Source organism: Dreissena polymorpha, chromosome 7 (assembly GCF_020536995.1).
Source record: "Dreissena polymorpha isolate Duluth1 chromosome 7, UMN_Dpol_1.0, whole genome shotgun sequence".
NCBI lineage: Eukaryota > Metazoa > Mollusca > Bivalvia > Myida > Dreissenidae > Dreissena > Dreissena polymorpha.
This window is the reverse complement of record NC_068361.1, coordinates 108256858-108271850: the sequence shown is the minus strand read 5'-3', so window position 1 is coordinate 108271850 and position 14993 is coordinate 108256858. Positions and strand designations below refer to the sequence as shown.

General features: G+C 35.7%; 1 protein-coding gene and 1 long non-coding RNA gene across 3 annotated transcripts in view; both read right to left on the bottom strand.

The window, feature by feature from the left end:
• LOC127837292 (coiled-coil domain-containing protein 18-like) overlaps positions 1-14380 on the bottom strand; it is a 90316-nt gene extending 75936 nt beyond the window's left edge. The window contains exons 1-9 of one of the 2 annotated variants that reach the window (XM_052364205.1): positions 13896-14380; positions 11826-12033; positions 10669-10800; positions 9584-9688; positions 8432-8541; positions 6883-7011; positions 3544-3640; positions 1764-1885; positions 718-821 (exon numbers count right to left, since the gene is read on the bottom strand). In XM_052364205.1, coding sequence (XP_052220165.1) covers positions 718-821; positions 1764-1885; positions 3544-3640; positions 6883-7011; positions 8432-8541; positions 9584-9688; positions 10669-10800; positions 11826-12033; positions 13896-14182 — 1294 coding nt within the window. In that variant the 5' untranslated portion in view covers positions 14183-14380. The remainder of the gene's footprint in view (positions 1-717; positions 822-1763; positions 1886-3543; positions 3641-6882; positions 7012-8431; positions 8542-9583; positions 9689-10668; positions 10801-11825; positions 12034-13895) is intronic. The other variant, XM_052364206.1, reaches the window with a different exon arrangement.
• Positions 14381-14505: 125 nt separating this feature from the next.
• The window catches only part of LOC127837290 (uncharacterized), a 34201-nt gene continuing 33713 nt past the window's right edge, over positions 14506-14993 (bottom strand). Inside the window, exon 20 of the long non-coding RNA XR_008029219.1 lies at positions 14506-14682. This is a non-coding gene — a long non-coding RNA (uncharacterized LOC127837290). The remainder of the gene's footprint in view (positions 14683-14993) is intronic.

Genomic DNA, 14993 nt, shown 5'->3' with positions numbered 1-14993 from the left:
TTGTTTAACATTACTTTGTGAAAGGGAAGGTATTTTATTTTAACAACACCTTGTAAGGTGGTATGTTTATAATTTAACATTACCTTTTGAGGGTGAATGTATATTGTTTAACATAACTTTGTAAAAGGGAAGGTAAATTGTTTTGCATCACCTTGTGAGGGGGTATGTTTATTGTTTAACAACACCTTTTGAGGGTGAATGTATATGGTTTTACATGATTGTAGTTGTGAGAAAGCATGAATACAATTCTTATTGTATTGTTTCTTAAAATGTCATAATTTTCTGTAGTATCTCAATTTATCTATAAACATGATGTCATAATAAAACTTATGTTTTTATCACATTAAGTCGTTCACTTAAGTTTTAGGAATAAAATTGATACTATTCTGTTTCATCATGTTTAGATAACATCATTGGTATGTGTGGGTCAACATTCTTTGTAGAGAGATTGGTGAAGTATAAATAAATATAATTCTCATTCATTACCTTAAAACTACATACTAACATTTTTAAATAACATCTAGTGAGAATGAAAATAAAATCTGTATTTGCTGTAATATAACACTCAGTCAAGAGTCTAGATTGTTATCAAACCAATTGTGCTTTGCACTCATGATTTAATTCCTATGCATTACAAACAAAAGAAGCATTACCCTTTAACACTTGTGCAGTTTACAGAAAACAACAATGGTAACGCTTTCGGACACCCATGCATACTTATTTTGTTGGAGAGTTTGGAGATCTGTGCTCTCAGCTCGTTGTTCTGCTGTTCTATGCTGGTCTTGTTGTCCTCATCCACTTCCTGTTCTGACTGCAGTTGCCTGACAATAAACATATTTTATTACGTATTATCAATAGCCGGTATATGTGTCTTGTCGTTTTTTTTACGGTATTTCATTTAAAGCATAAACCAACTCACGTGTTCTGGGTTTGCTGTTTACCAGTTATAAGTGCACATATTTATGGCAGTAACTGACAACTGCCCTTCTTTAACCCTTTCCCACTCAGAGGCAAAGCGAAAATTGCTTTGTGCAAACAGGGTTGGAAATGAAGCCTTTAAAACTAAAAATCTAGTAAGGAAGGTCTTCAAATAAATATAACTTTCTTAGAAAAGTTAAAAACAAGTCAAAATACGTATCTTAGTGGTAGAGGGTTACGGTTGGGGAAGAATGGCAATAACTGAATAGAAAAGATTTCATGACCAACCATCGCGCAAGTTATGTGGCTGTCTCGGGATCAAAACCAAGATTATTGGATTTGCACAAAGCACTCTTCTTACTGGGCTAGCCACCCCAGCATAAAAATGGATTAAAATGCCCTATCACATGACCTGATATTGAGCGGGCCAAAGTACCATGTTGTGGGCTAAACATTCATATCCGAAATTACCACAAATTATCATCAACAGAAACAACATAACAAAGCATGCCAGCACTTCACAATGAATTAGCTTCGGAGCAGATATTTTTAGCCAACATATTTTGTCCTCAAAAGTAAATATTGAATTAAGAACAAATATTAATAAAAAGTGGACTATCTCCTTTCTTAAAACTGTGTTTGTACCACAGATCAACGACAAAGCGATTCTTACTAAGTCCCATCCCCACGGATATAATGGTGAAGAGAATTTTTAAAATGTTGCATCTGACTTTGAGAGGTGTAAATAATCGTCAAACGAACCTGATCACCTCTTGCTGTGACTTGACCTTTTACCCTGTAAGCTAAACTTAAAAATCTTAACAAATACAGGCCCAGGCATGTACCTGATCTCCTCTTGCTGTGACTTGACCTTGCTCTGATAGTACTGGACCCTGTCTAGGAGTTCTTCCCTCTCTCTGTTGGCATGGGTGAGACTATCACGCAGATCATCTTCTGTACCCTCGTACTGCAAGGAGAAACAGAAGATAAGCCAGTCTCTGGGAAAATGGGGCTTAATGCATATGCATAAAGAATCGTCCCAGATAAGCATGTGCAGTCCACACAGGCTAATCTGGGACGACACTTTCCGCTTACTCTGGATTTTCATTAAGGAGAGACTTCCTTTGCAAGACAAATTCCCCATAAGCGAGAAGTTTCGTCCCTGATCAGACTTTGCAGACTACACAGAATATTCTGGGATGATAATCTAGGAGTGCTCGGTTTACCAAGAGACTGAACAAAAATATGTTGTTTTTTTAGGGGGTGTTTTTACCGTTATCGATAGTACTTCAGTACATAATGGTGGTCAGTTAACTGACATATCTCTTGGAAGGTCTAACCAAACTGAGCAGTTTTCCATTATGAAGTGTTCACAAAGTATGTTCATAATAACCCTTGTAACTGACCGAAGATATTGCTGAATCTGAGGTAGGAAAATAATGGTAGTAGAGAAAATTATCTAACACAGGGTTTTTTATCTTATTTTGGGGAAAGGGCCTGGCCTTTTTTTAAGGGTAAAAATAATCGCGCGAAATGCTGGATTTTGGGGAAAAAATCACACGAAACGCCGGATTTTGGGGAAAATAAGGAAAGTCTTAAATAATCAATTTAACATATTTTGCTGTTTACAAATTCAAGGCAACAGATAATTTAATTATGCAATATGTTATATTTTCTACACTGAATCAGGTTAACTTATGTATTTAAAGTCTGGGGGAAAATTTAACTGCTGCTGGGAAAAAAATCTGAGGGGAAAGGGCCCTTTTTTCGGCAGGTCCCAAAGAAGGAAAGAAAGCTCTGTAACATGTCATCTTTTTTCTATAGAAAGGGCCAGTATTAAGTGTTATCCTCTTGGAAATGAAAATTCAAACTGAGCAGTTTCCACCTTAATGTTATCTTTCATCAGGATAGTTCATTCACTTGCTAAAGACATGTTATGCTATAATGTCAAAAATATTGTTATATTTCCCAAAATAAGAGTCTCATACTTTTCCCCCAAAAGGTCAAAAAGAGATGTAGAATCTATAAGGGTGCATCTTCTCAGACTTATTATTTCAAATGATGCAATTCTACCCAAAAACAGATCTTAAAAGAGCATTTTTCAGTTTCTTAAAATACCAAACAACAATATTTCCCCCCCCCCTCTCAAAAAATGCTTCCAAATGAACCCATACAGAGATTTGATTACAGTTACACTGTAGAGGAGAATAAAAACCTTACACTTCTAATTGGGTTCACCATACCCTTCAGTTCGTTAAAGATTTAGCAAAGTTCAGAGCTACTTGCAAAACTATTCAAAGGAATGATCTTAGCTGGAATGAAGAAAAATCAATCCCTGTCTGTTTGTGTTGGTAGATAAATAAGCCTTGGTACGACTGGGCTTAATGCATGTGTGTAAAGTGTTTTCCAAGATTAGCCTGTTCAATCTGCACAGGCTTATCAGGGACAGCACTTTCCACCTAAACTGGATTAGAAGAGACTTCCTATAAACGAAAATTCCATAAAAGCAGAAAGTGTTATCCCTGATAAGCCTGTGCGAATTGCACAGTCTAATCTGGGATGACACTTTACTCACATTCATTAAGCCCAGTTTTCCCTGAACCTGACTGCAATTGCCCACCTTACCTTCTTCAGTTTGTCCTTGGTTTTCCGCTGGTACTCTCCTAGGGTGTCCTGGGCCTCCAGAAAGTTCTGCATGGCCTCGTCTCGCTGGGTCTCAAGGCTGCAACAGGCACAGAGAAGGCATAAATGGGATGCAGACAATCAGGGGCCAGTATTCACAAAGCTCCTTAGGAACAAATTAACTTATGTTATACTTATGTGAACAAGGGCTGTTTGTAAAACATGCATGCCACCAATATGGGCTGTCAGTTGTAGTGGCAGCCATTGTGTGAATACGTTTTTTGTCACTGTGACCTTGACCTTTGACCTAGTGACCTGAAAGTCAATAGGGGTCATCTGCCAGTCATGATCAATGTACCAATTAAGTTTCAAGATCCTAGGCCTAATTATTCTTGAGTTCTCAACAGGAAACCATTTTACTGTTTCAAGTCACTGTGACTTTGACCTTCGTTATAGTTACCTGAAAATTAATAGGGGTCATCTGCCAGTCATGATCAATGTACCTATGAAGTTTCATGATCCCAGGTCTAAGCATTCTTGAGTTGTCATTTGGTAACCATCTGGTGGACGGACCGACGGACTGATGACATGTGCAAAACAATATACTCTCACTTCTTCGAAGGGGGGCATAAAAATGTCAGACACAATTTTGATGTTTTTTGCTAACAAAATGATACAGTATTAAACATAAACGCAATATTTTCTTCCTTCTTATAAAAGGAAATTTAATTTAAACTTATGTAAACACAAAACAGTCTGAGAATTATGAATTAAGGAATTTCCTTCTGTTTTTCCATACGAGCAACAACTTTTCTTGTAAATCATGAACTATTCCCAGAAATTGTCTTTACTTTTTAAATTATTTATCACTTATGTTTCCTTCACAAAATTTGTTTGATTGTTATTCCAAAAACACATTGTGTTTTGACCACATGTGCAGTCTCTAACATGAAATTGCTCTTGTAATCAAAGGCTGTTCAATATAATTGGTAACAAGGTCATAGACGAAAATATATACAAATAATAAAAAAAGAACCCAAATATCTGAAGTTTGGTGAAAACTCATTCAATAGTGAACAATACAATAGTGCTGAAATGGTAAAAGTTAGTTTTTTTTGTAAACAAAGGGCAATAACTCAGCAGTGCCTGGTCCGATTTGGCTGATTATCAAATCTGATTTTATGGCAATAAACACCTGGAGCATGCTTTGTGAAGGCTCAATGAAAACTGTATCAGGCCACAATAAAAATATTGTTGGTTTGCCCTTTACCGACCCTAAATTTTACAGGTGGGTAGGTAGGTAGGAAAATTATTTTATTTTATTTGAGAAATTATATTTTTAATACACTAATAGTCTATGAATATTTAAAACACTGTTATTAAAGCTCGATTGGTCATTGTCGGCTCGGGTACTACTTACATGTACCCCGGGTACTCTTTAGTATACTTACATGTACCCCGGGTATGGTTAATATACTTAATATTTAAGTCGATATTAGACTGTACCCGAGTAGCATTTCCTCCCCAAATCCGATGTTGTAAAACGCGCTTTCGATTAGCTTAAACAAACTTCTCTTTAAAAAAACTGAATCAACATGCTTTTTGAGTATGAGCTTCGATAATATAGAAGGCCATTTTACAGAAAATTGATATAAATGTCAATATAATTAAAATTTGAAAAAAAATAGCCGACAACGACCGATTTAGCGTCAAATTTCCCGGGTACGATTAAGTATATTTATCGTACCCGGGGTACATGTAAGCATACTTAAGAGTACCCGGGGTACATGTAAGTAGTACCCTAGCCGACAATGACCAATCGAGCGTTATTAAAGCACTGTTGCAGTGTACGAAGCCCTATGTAGCTTTTCATTATCTTGTTTGCTGTTTCTTGCATGTATCAATATCAAATGCATGCTTGTGTGTTATAACATAAAATAAGTGTTCATTATAATATGATGTTAATTGCTCAAATGCATTTGTCATTATTTAACTGCCAGACAGCTTTTATTTTTAACTTCAACCTTTCCCTTCAATTGGGCTTAATTAGCATGCAACAAGCATTCAAGGAGTGTAGAAAGACAGCCCAAAGCCTTTAATGGAAAAATTCAGACATTGCGAAAGACCGTCACATTTAACAGGCCAGACTTGCCTACCAGGAGAAACAATTCACAGGCCAGTTGAAATTTTTACAGGCCTCAATTTAAAGTGTTTGACCGGTTAGTGCATAGTCTCGGCATGGCAAAGTAAATTCACGGAAAGGCAAACTGAACATAAGCATTAGTTCTTCTTGAATGCTCTGAGCTTTAATGAGTACATTCGTACAGCTCAGAAGGTCAATAGCTGGGAGTTGTATTATTGCAACTAACATTAGCATGAAAACTTGATTTGGGGAAATAAATTAAGCGTGTTAGTTTCAGTTATATAGATGGATTATGTGGATATATTAACGCTTGAAACATATATACTTGAGTGTTGTCGATGCATTAAGCTAAGAGACATTAATATATTAAATAAGTTTACCTTTAAATATCCATTTCACTAACATGCCATTACAGTAAACTGTTTAGAGTGGCAAGCATAATAAAGCAGAATATGCACATGAATCTGATTAAACACAGATCCACTTGCATATAAATCTAATCATGTTTGTCTTTTATTTTGCATTTTCGAACAATAATCCTGTAACTGTTAGATGTATTTTTCTATGGGAGTAGACTGCATTTCAATTTTCAAACACTTTTTCTGTGACATTCAGTTCATACATTTTCAAAAAAAAAGAGTTTTATTTGTATCTAAAACGTATGCTTCATCGTAGAATGACACTTTCTTTTCATTAATCCATACTAATTATATGATGTCCATCGTAAATTCGATAGTTAGTATTCAATAAGACTACTTTCGCGAACCAATAGTTAAGTATGATGTCGTTTGGCCATTTTCACGGAACACCGCCGATCGCGATGCTGGTTATAGACGCTTGCATTACTGTCTATTCTGGGGTTTTGAAATTCCAACCATCGGAGCGACCTAGATTGGTCAGGGGCGATAAGAATGGACAGGGATATAAATATGCGCACAAATAAATATTGCATTCGGCTCTTTTATGATTGGCGAAAAAACGAAAAAAAAAATATGTTTTCAGAAATCGCAATAAAATTTTTTGGGTCGGGGGGTAAAAAGTGGGTCGGTCGGTAAAGGGCAAACAAACTTAATTTTAATTTAGGTCTCAGTAAGAATGCAGAACTGGATATTTGAATTTTTTGCATTAACAAAGAGAACAAAAACTGAATTGCCTAGTGTTCAAAAAACATGTTTAAAAAGTTAGGTGAAGCTTTCTACCTCCTTCGTAGTTTTCTCTCCTCATACAACTCTGTCCTCACTTCCTCTAGGTCAGACTGTGCCTGCTTCAACTTCCTGTCTGTTGACAGGACTTCACGCTGACACGTCTCAAACCTCTCCTCTGCCTCTCTGAGAAATATAATTATTTAAAAGTAAATTTGTTTTAACATAACATTCTAAACAAGAGCACTGCATAACGAGTGCCAACGGAACTTTTCGGAAATGTTTTTTTGTGTGTGTTTTTTAAAGGTCACAGCGACCTTAACCATTGACCTAGTGACCCAAAAATGGGTGTGGCGTGTAGAACTCATCAAGGCGCATTTACATATGAAGTTTCAAAGTTGTAGGTAGAAGCACTTTGATTTTAGAGCCAAAGTTCAAAAGGTTAACAAAATGTTAAGGTTTTAGCACGACACGGACAACGAACGACACAATACAAAGAGCTGGCTATGACAATACCTCAGGTTTTCTCCGAAAACAGCCGAGCTAAAAGGACCTTAAGTGTCCTCCTGATTAGCCTGTGCAGACTGCACATACTAATCTGAGAGGACACTTTAAGCACATGCATTAAACCCCAATTTCCCAGAGCATGCTCATTTTTTATTTCAGAATAGTCTGCATGTTGACCAATATCATCAACTTTGTTTCCTTTATGGTACAAGTATACCCATCTAACAAATTGTAAATGGTGTTTCAATTATAAAAATTTAATGATCCCTCAAGCTCTGCTCTTTTAAATTTCGAATCAGAATTCCTCAGAATAACGGTTTCATAGAGGTGGGACGAAAACATTTTCTTGGTGTTAAGTAAGAATTAGTACTTTATTGGTAAAGCTTCTTAACATTGGTACTTGCAACATGTAATTACATGTATACACAAAAATCCCACATATCTGGAGCTCCGAATATTTATTATTACCATCTTCTTGATTTCAATATTTATATATATTTTTTTGGTGACAAATGACTTAGTGTTGCAATGTGCTAAACACAGGGTTAGTCGTATCATGTGTTCATCCAGGGACCACAGTGTGGTGCCAGTGGTGACCACCATTTTGAGTTGAAGTTAATTACAAAACAGGGTTTCTTTTGTAAATTGGGAGAAAGAACATTGTCCTCCAACCATTTGTTAACAGAAGTAAGAGAAGGGAAGACATTTTCCACAGAAAACTTCAAATCTGGGTAAAATTACATCATTTTAAATAAATTAAGTAAGGCGAATGGCCCTATATATAGCCGATGCCCCTGCTAACCAATAAAAGAAAATCAAAGCAAAAGAATGCACATATTGGGATTATTAACCCTTTACCACTATAATACTTAATTTACGCATTTGTAGTTCCTTAAAAAGTTAAATATAATTAAAAACCTTTCTTACTGATTTCAAGTTTTAAAGGCTTCATTTCCAACCCTAAGATACTGAAGAGCAGCAAACAGCATAAAACCTGAACAGACTGTGAGTTACTTGCAAGCTGTTCTGGATTTATGCTGTTTGAACATACTCATTTTCCCTTTGCTTCTGAGTGGGAAAGCGTTAAAGAACTATTTACCTCAAAGCTTTCTCCTGTGAGTCTGTCTCAGCCTGCAGACCCAGGATCTTGTCTTCTAGGTCTGGCACAGTCTGGCGGAATTCGTCCAGCTCATAGCTCAGCTCTCGCACCTTGGGGGGATAAAACAGTCATCATTACATGGGGTAGGTAACTCTTGTGTTGTGAAGTCTATTGTGGACAAAGGCAAACCAAACACAATCTGCTTTATAATGAAAGTATGCATTTAACTTAAAATAAAGAAATCAGAGGAACCCGATGGAAGCACTGACACATCCAGAGTCTATTTGGCTAATTTTACAGCAATTATTGCAATCAATTGAGTAATATTCAATAGTAAAGGTATCTTTCTTGCCAGACTTTCAAATAAATTGTTTGACTGTGCAGTTGAAATAACCATTATAGCGATTTGTGCTTGTTCATGGCTGTCTATAATATGCAGTCAATTTATCAACTATTATTCAAATAATATTGTAAAATAGTTACATTTTTCAAATTTAAAAATAACTTGTCACTTATCTTAGAATCTGTACAGGTATGTCTTGTTAAAAAAAGTGTTATTTTTCACCTTTTGGGGAAAGGTGGCATGGTCATTGGATGGGGAATTTTACAACGAAACAGTTTTGTTGTTTAAGATAACAAATGAGAACAAATGCTTTGCTACAAATGCTTAATTAGATAAAAAATATATATTGATTTGATAAAACAAATGAATTGATTCCTAATAGCTGCTAAATTTGTCATTGTTTTTTCCAGTTATAGTCATCTTCTTTATCGAACTGAAGCTTTTTAGTCAACTATATGATAGTTTTAATACCTTTTGAGCAGGGAAGTAGGATCAAATTTTGGCATAAAATTTGCCCTAAGAAAATCACTGCCACAAAAAGGTGCAAAAATGCCTGATAACCCTTCACCACTTAGATACACATGTTCACGCATTTGTAGTCCCTTATATAGAAAGTTATATTAAATTTAAGACCCTTCTTTCTAGATTCTAGTTTTTTAAGGCTTCATCTCCAAACCTATGATGCTGATGAGCAGCAAACAGCATAAAACCTGAACAGACTGCGAGTTACTTGTAGGCTGTTCTGGTTTTATGCTGTTTGCACATAGCCAATTCCACTTTGGCTCTGAGTGGGAAAGGGCTAATTGTACCTTTGCTCTGGCAGCCTGGAGATCATATGATGTTTTCTCCACCTCATTCATCAGCTTCTGGTTCTGAATCAACACCTTCTTATTTGCCTCTTTCAGAAATCGGACCTGAATAAAATGTCTCCTAATCAACACAGCAAACGTGCAGTGATACAAACTTCTGAAGTGAAAGTCCGGCCCTTGCATAACTGGCTAAAGATAACAGTCAACCCCAACAACATTTTTGTTTAAGTTGCCGGTCTATGCACAAAAATTGACATGATCGAAAAAGACATGTCCATGTAAACGAGTGAATACTTCCCCTGTAATGTGGACTGACATATTCATAAAACATGCCAGTCCAAGTGAATTTTTTGCTTGTATAGGCAGACAATTTGGCAAAGACTGAGAGTCTCAAGGAGCACTTTCAATAAAGATATTAGTAGTAGGTTTATACCACTTGGTCTTCCTGCAGTTTTTCAATTCATCTTAAATAAATCGCTATCTGTTGAACCTTAAAAAATGTAATATTGAAATCACTTTCATTCTCAATTTTAAAGAATTTGCTGTAAGCAAGAAATCAACAATGGTAATTTCCCAATTTTAGTCAAAACGACATGATTTTTTCTAATACAAAGGGACCCGTTCCCATTCCCAAATTGGTGAAAAAATACTGGGAATAATACCACTGCAAAAGAGCAACCTGCCATTTTCAAACCATATCTGGAGCACTGTCTACAAGTATGTACCAATATTGTTCTGCTTGTAGTATTTGTTTTGATTTGTTTATGAATTTGTCTTTTGTTCTTTTTAATTGAAAAAAAAATCAATACTTATCTTGACTGACTTGAAACTAATTTTGTGATTGTGAGTACAAGAGCATGATTTTGATCAATGGAAATGATTCTTCGTTTGTAATATAAATGTGCTGAAAAAAAGAAAATTACACATAAAATCTACTGTGTTATTATTTTTTTTGTCAATAACAAAGATTTCCCTTCATTGAATGAAAATCTCAATAACTCAAAAGTGTGCCAGAACAAGCCTTAGGCTATCAATGCAATCTAGCTATTACAAACATTTGAGCTAAAAACAATCCCTGAGCCTACCTTAGCCCTACCGTCAGACCTCTCCTCATCCGGGACACTAGAGACACTGGGTGGTCGATGTCGCTCTGTTGGCACTTCATGATCCTCACGCGTCTCCATCATCTCTAGTAGACCTGTCAGTCGACTCTTCAACTGTCAATGGATCAAAACTGGGTATCAGCGAGAGAAAACAGGCAGTTTTCAGTGGAACCGTTTCAATAATAATAGTAATGAAAACTAAGCAATTTTCTTTCAATCCCTTATTTCGTTTAAGACTGGATCACGCCTTCACAAAATTAACAAAATTGTTAATCTGTCAAGACACTGGTTTTAAGGACTTGGTTGCAATTATTTGCCAAGAATGTATTAAAATTTGGTAAAAATGTTGGAAAAGAAAATATGGGCACCAAAGTATTTTGTTTATTACGTTGTGAATTTTCTACTAGTTTCATAAATCTTCGTAAGTCTCATAGCTGTGATGAACATTATTGCAGCTGAATGTCAAGGAAGTATGCGCACTTACTCTAGTCATGGTATTAAAGTTAAACATTTGTTTCACACTTATGTATATAGTGCACACAATTCAAGGTCGATAATAATACATGTATATCATTACCATTCTTTCTATGACCATCAATACTGTCTGATGTGAATGTAATGCTACTTGTGAATGGCAGCATGCCCATTGTTCTGATATATCATTTATAGTGTTTTTTTCATAACAAAGGCGATTTGTGCATTTACATTGGCTTATACCGTATATATAATAAATTGAATTTACTCTATGATGGAACTTCGCCTACAGGGATGTGCCCTGATTAACTGGGACTTCAATCTGTCAAGATTTTCGGAATAGTAAAGATTGCTTTGACCATTTGTGCACAGACTTAAGTGGGTTTTCTGGTTTTGTGATTTACAAATGTAATAAGACCATTGTTACATAAGAGATAAGCTTACACTAAACTCAGGTTGGCTAAATTGATAAAATAGGTGTGCAATGGACAGTGTCTCTATGTGCAATACAAATCCTTAAATGACCTGTAGTGTAACAACAAGCCAGTGCAAAAAAGAAAATAAATGACACAAAATATTTTAAAAAATCCGTAAAAAAAAGGAAAAAAGTAAAATAATATTTAAATGATTTATACAGGTACCAATTTCCATGAACACACATGTACCTGAGGTCTATTTGGGGTACTACTAGGGGGCACAACCCTTTCAAATCCTGCATAACTTGAATCAGGAAGTGTAGCAAGCTCGGACCTCACACTTTCCCGGTCCTCCTCTATCACATGAGCACCATCACGATGGTGAAAGTCTCCTGATAACCCTGTGTGACGCCTCGAGTCCAGCGAAGTTAAAGACAGGAGATCGTCAATGTCATCACTGAAAAATATCAATATTTTAAAGTTTGTCGTTATAAAATGTTACAATTGTGCCAATAACATTAATAAATGTGAAAAAAGAGGTGTGAAACAGTGCTCATTTTGTTTGTTTATTTTGTAGTGAAATAAGGTCACTTCCAACTTTCTTGCTGTTGGGCTAGCCCTTTAGAGACGTGGTTAAAGTGTCTGACTACCACTCTGGAGGTCGTGGGTTCAATCCCCGGCTGGAGCTCAGTATTTTCACATTAATGGCAACGAGGCAAAAAAAAACTGTAAATGCGGGAAGGGGTCTCAGCTGTAAAATGGTTTCGGGGAGGGCCATGTGGATGCAAGACATGCTGTAGCGGGCGTGTCTGGCGTTGAAACATTAAAAGAAGGAGGAGTGTCAGGGCCCTCAATCTGTCAAATCCACGGCTGAAATTCTGCCATTTTAAGACAGGTCCGATTAAAAATACTATTTTGCCAGTCGGAATGTCCGGCAAATAATTCAAGAGATTAAGTGTATTTATCTAATGGTTGTCAATGAAGCCTTTAAAATTTGAATCAAGTAAGAAAGGTCTTTAATTTAATTTAACTTTCTGAAGGACCACAAATTCGTAAAAATACATATCTAAGTGGTAAAGGGTTTATATTCATGAAATGTAACTGCATACGGCACTGAACACTTCATCCTTCACGAGCAAAGTTGTCTTTTACAGACAAATAATTCAAGAGATTAAGTGTATTTATTTCAAAGAATTAAAACTTGAAAATAAGCTACAGCTATTATTAACTATGAGAAGAAATTAAATACGTCATTTTTTTGGTTAACCCTTTCCCACTCAGAAGCAAAGTTAAAATGGCTAGGAGTTACTCGCAGTCTGTTCAGCTTTATTCTGTTTGCTGCTCATCAGTATTTAATGGTTGTCAATGAAGCCTTTACAATTTGAATCAAGTAAGAAACGTCTTTAATTTAATTTAACTTTCTGAAGGACCACAAATTCGTAAAAATACATATCTAAGTGGTAAAGGGTTAATATTCATGAAATGTTACTGCATACGGCACTGAAGTTAGAACACTTCATCCTTCACGAGTAAAGTTGTCTTTTACGGTTTATGAAAACACACTCTGCAACTCAGATTGTTGCAATTGGGGTATTAACAGTTCATTCTGGATCAAATTTCGCTTCATAGTGCTTTTTCATTGATTTATATATCTGTGTAAACAGTTTGTTGACATTTGAAGTTTAATTTTCACGGTAGTTGTCATATAATTTCGCGACCTGGAAACATTTGTTATTGCAATATTCTTAATTCTGATCATTGCTTTGTGCTTAAACACTTAGTCTTTTAAATGATGTAATTGATATCCCAAACATTTTCTGTTGTTTTAGGTACTTCTTTGATTCCTAGCAAGTATAAATGTGTTTTGTTTGTAAAAATAGTTTATTTAAATTCTACAAATTACTATCCCTATCTGAAAACACTTGTTTTAAGAGCAATTGGTTACCAGCATACAATTTTTGAATTGCCAATTGAGAAGTTGCATTCATTTAAACATTTTGGTTTAAATATTTTTCTTTTGAATACTGTGTGTTGTTGTTTGTTTTCATTGTTCAGTGTTGTGTTGTTTATTTTTTATTTAATTTTTTCAATTAGCATTACGTCAATAAATTTGAGTTGTTAACGTGATGTTTTGGTCCTATGAATCCCAGTCCGGTCCTGCAAGTTTTTTAAGTCCACAGGACCGAATGTCCTGTGGACTTTAAATACTTTTGGGAATGTCTGGTAACCAATCCAAAAAAAATATGTTATCAGAATTAGTTTCATATTCAGGTCTCTTCAGTGGTGATTTGTTTTATAGGAAACACCAAAAACACTTACTTCTCAACTTTTGCCTCTGCTTTGGAAATCTTATTCAGTGTTTTCTCCGTTTCCATAAGACGCTTGCGGATGTCTCTAACATTCTGCATAAGCAGATGGGGTGGGGCGGACTCTTTAACGCTCATTTTGTGTACTGCATTGCCTCTGGAACTCGATCGCTCAGTGATATCCACAACGACCGATGTGTTCACTTCACCTTTACCAGTGTTTACACTTCGGCTTCGTCTGATTGACAGTTCATGTTCGGGCATGCAAATTTTGAAATCGGTTCCACGTGATTTCGCCATTACACTACTTTCGCTTCATCTGTTGATGTGAATTACTTGATACGTTGATAAAATTGTCATGTGTGCATACGTTTAACTATGGTTATATTGTTTTAAGCTGAAATATATTTTCTTACAAACCGAAAGTTGTAACCGCGTTATTTTTAATTTGTTTAACCCAAAGTCACGTTTTGTTCCAATGATAAATTACAAGAAAGCGTAATGCTTCTCTAGGTCACAATATACTAAAAGATTTCCTACACAAATTCAATGTGAAAGCAATAACTTTAACAAAAAATAAAGTCAAACTTTTGCGCATAGACATCCCAATAACCATACCTTTTCTTAAAGAGCATTCCAAGCCGCAATGATTTAAACAATAAAAATGGGGGGTCATACGTTATGCAAGAAAGAATTCGACGCGAATCAGCGGTCACTGTTTTATGGCCATCTATTATCCGGCTTCGTACCAGTTGAGAAGGGTTTCCCGCCATCTGTCAAAGTCTCATGTAGTCTCCAACCTTCAAGCAAAAGAGTGCATTTCTGTTAAACATCAATGTTTTCCCTACCACATGCACAAAGAAACATTCTAAAATAAAGCCATGGCAAGTGCCCCTACAGAGAATTGTGTCTTCTTATAAATGATGTTCATGTTTTTAGAGAGTATAGCATTGCACTCCAAAATATTTTAGTATATTGTAACCTAAAGGAGAAATTTATTCTGATTTAAATGTGTTTTTCTTGCATATTATTATCTTCCTATGCATATTGCAGCAAAATATTAAGTTTGGCTGGATTATCTGCCCATTTTGCCATTTTATATCATATTTTC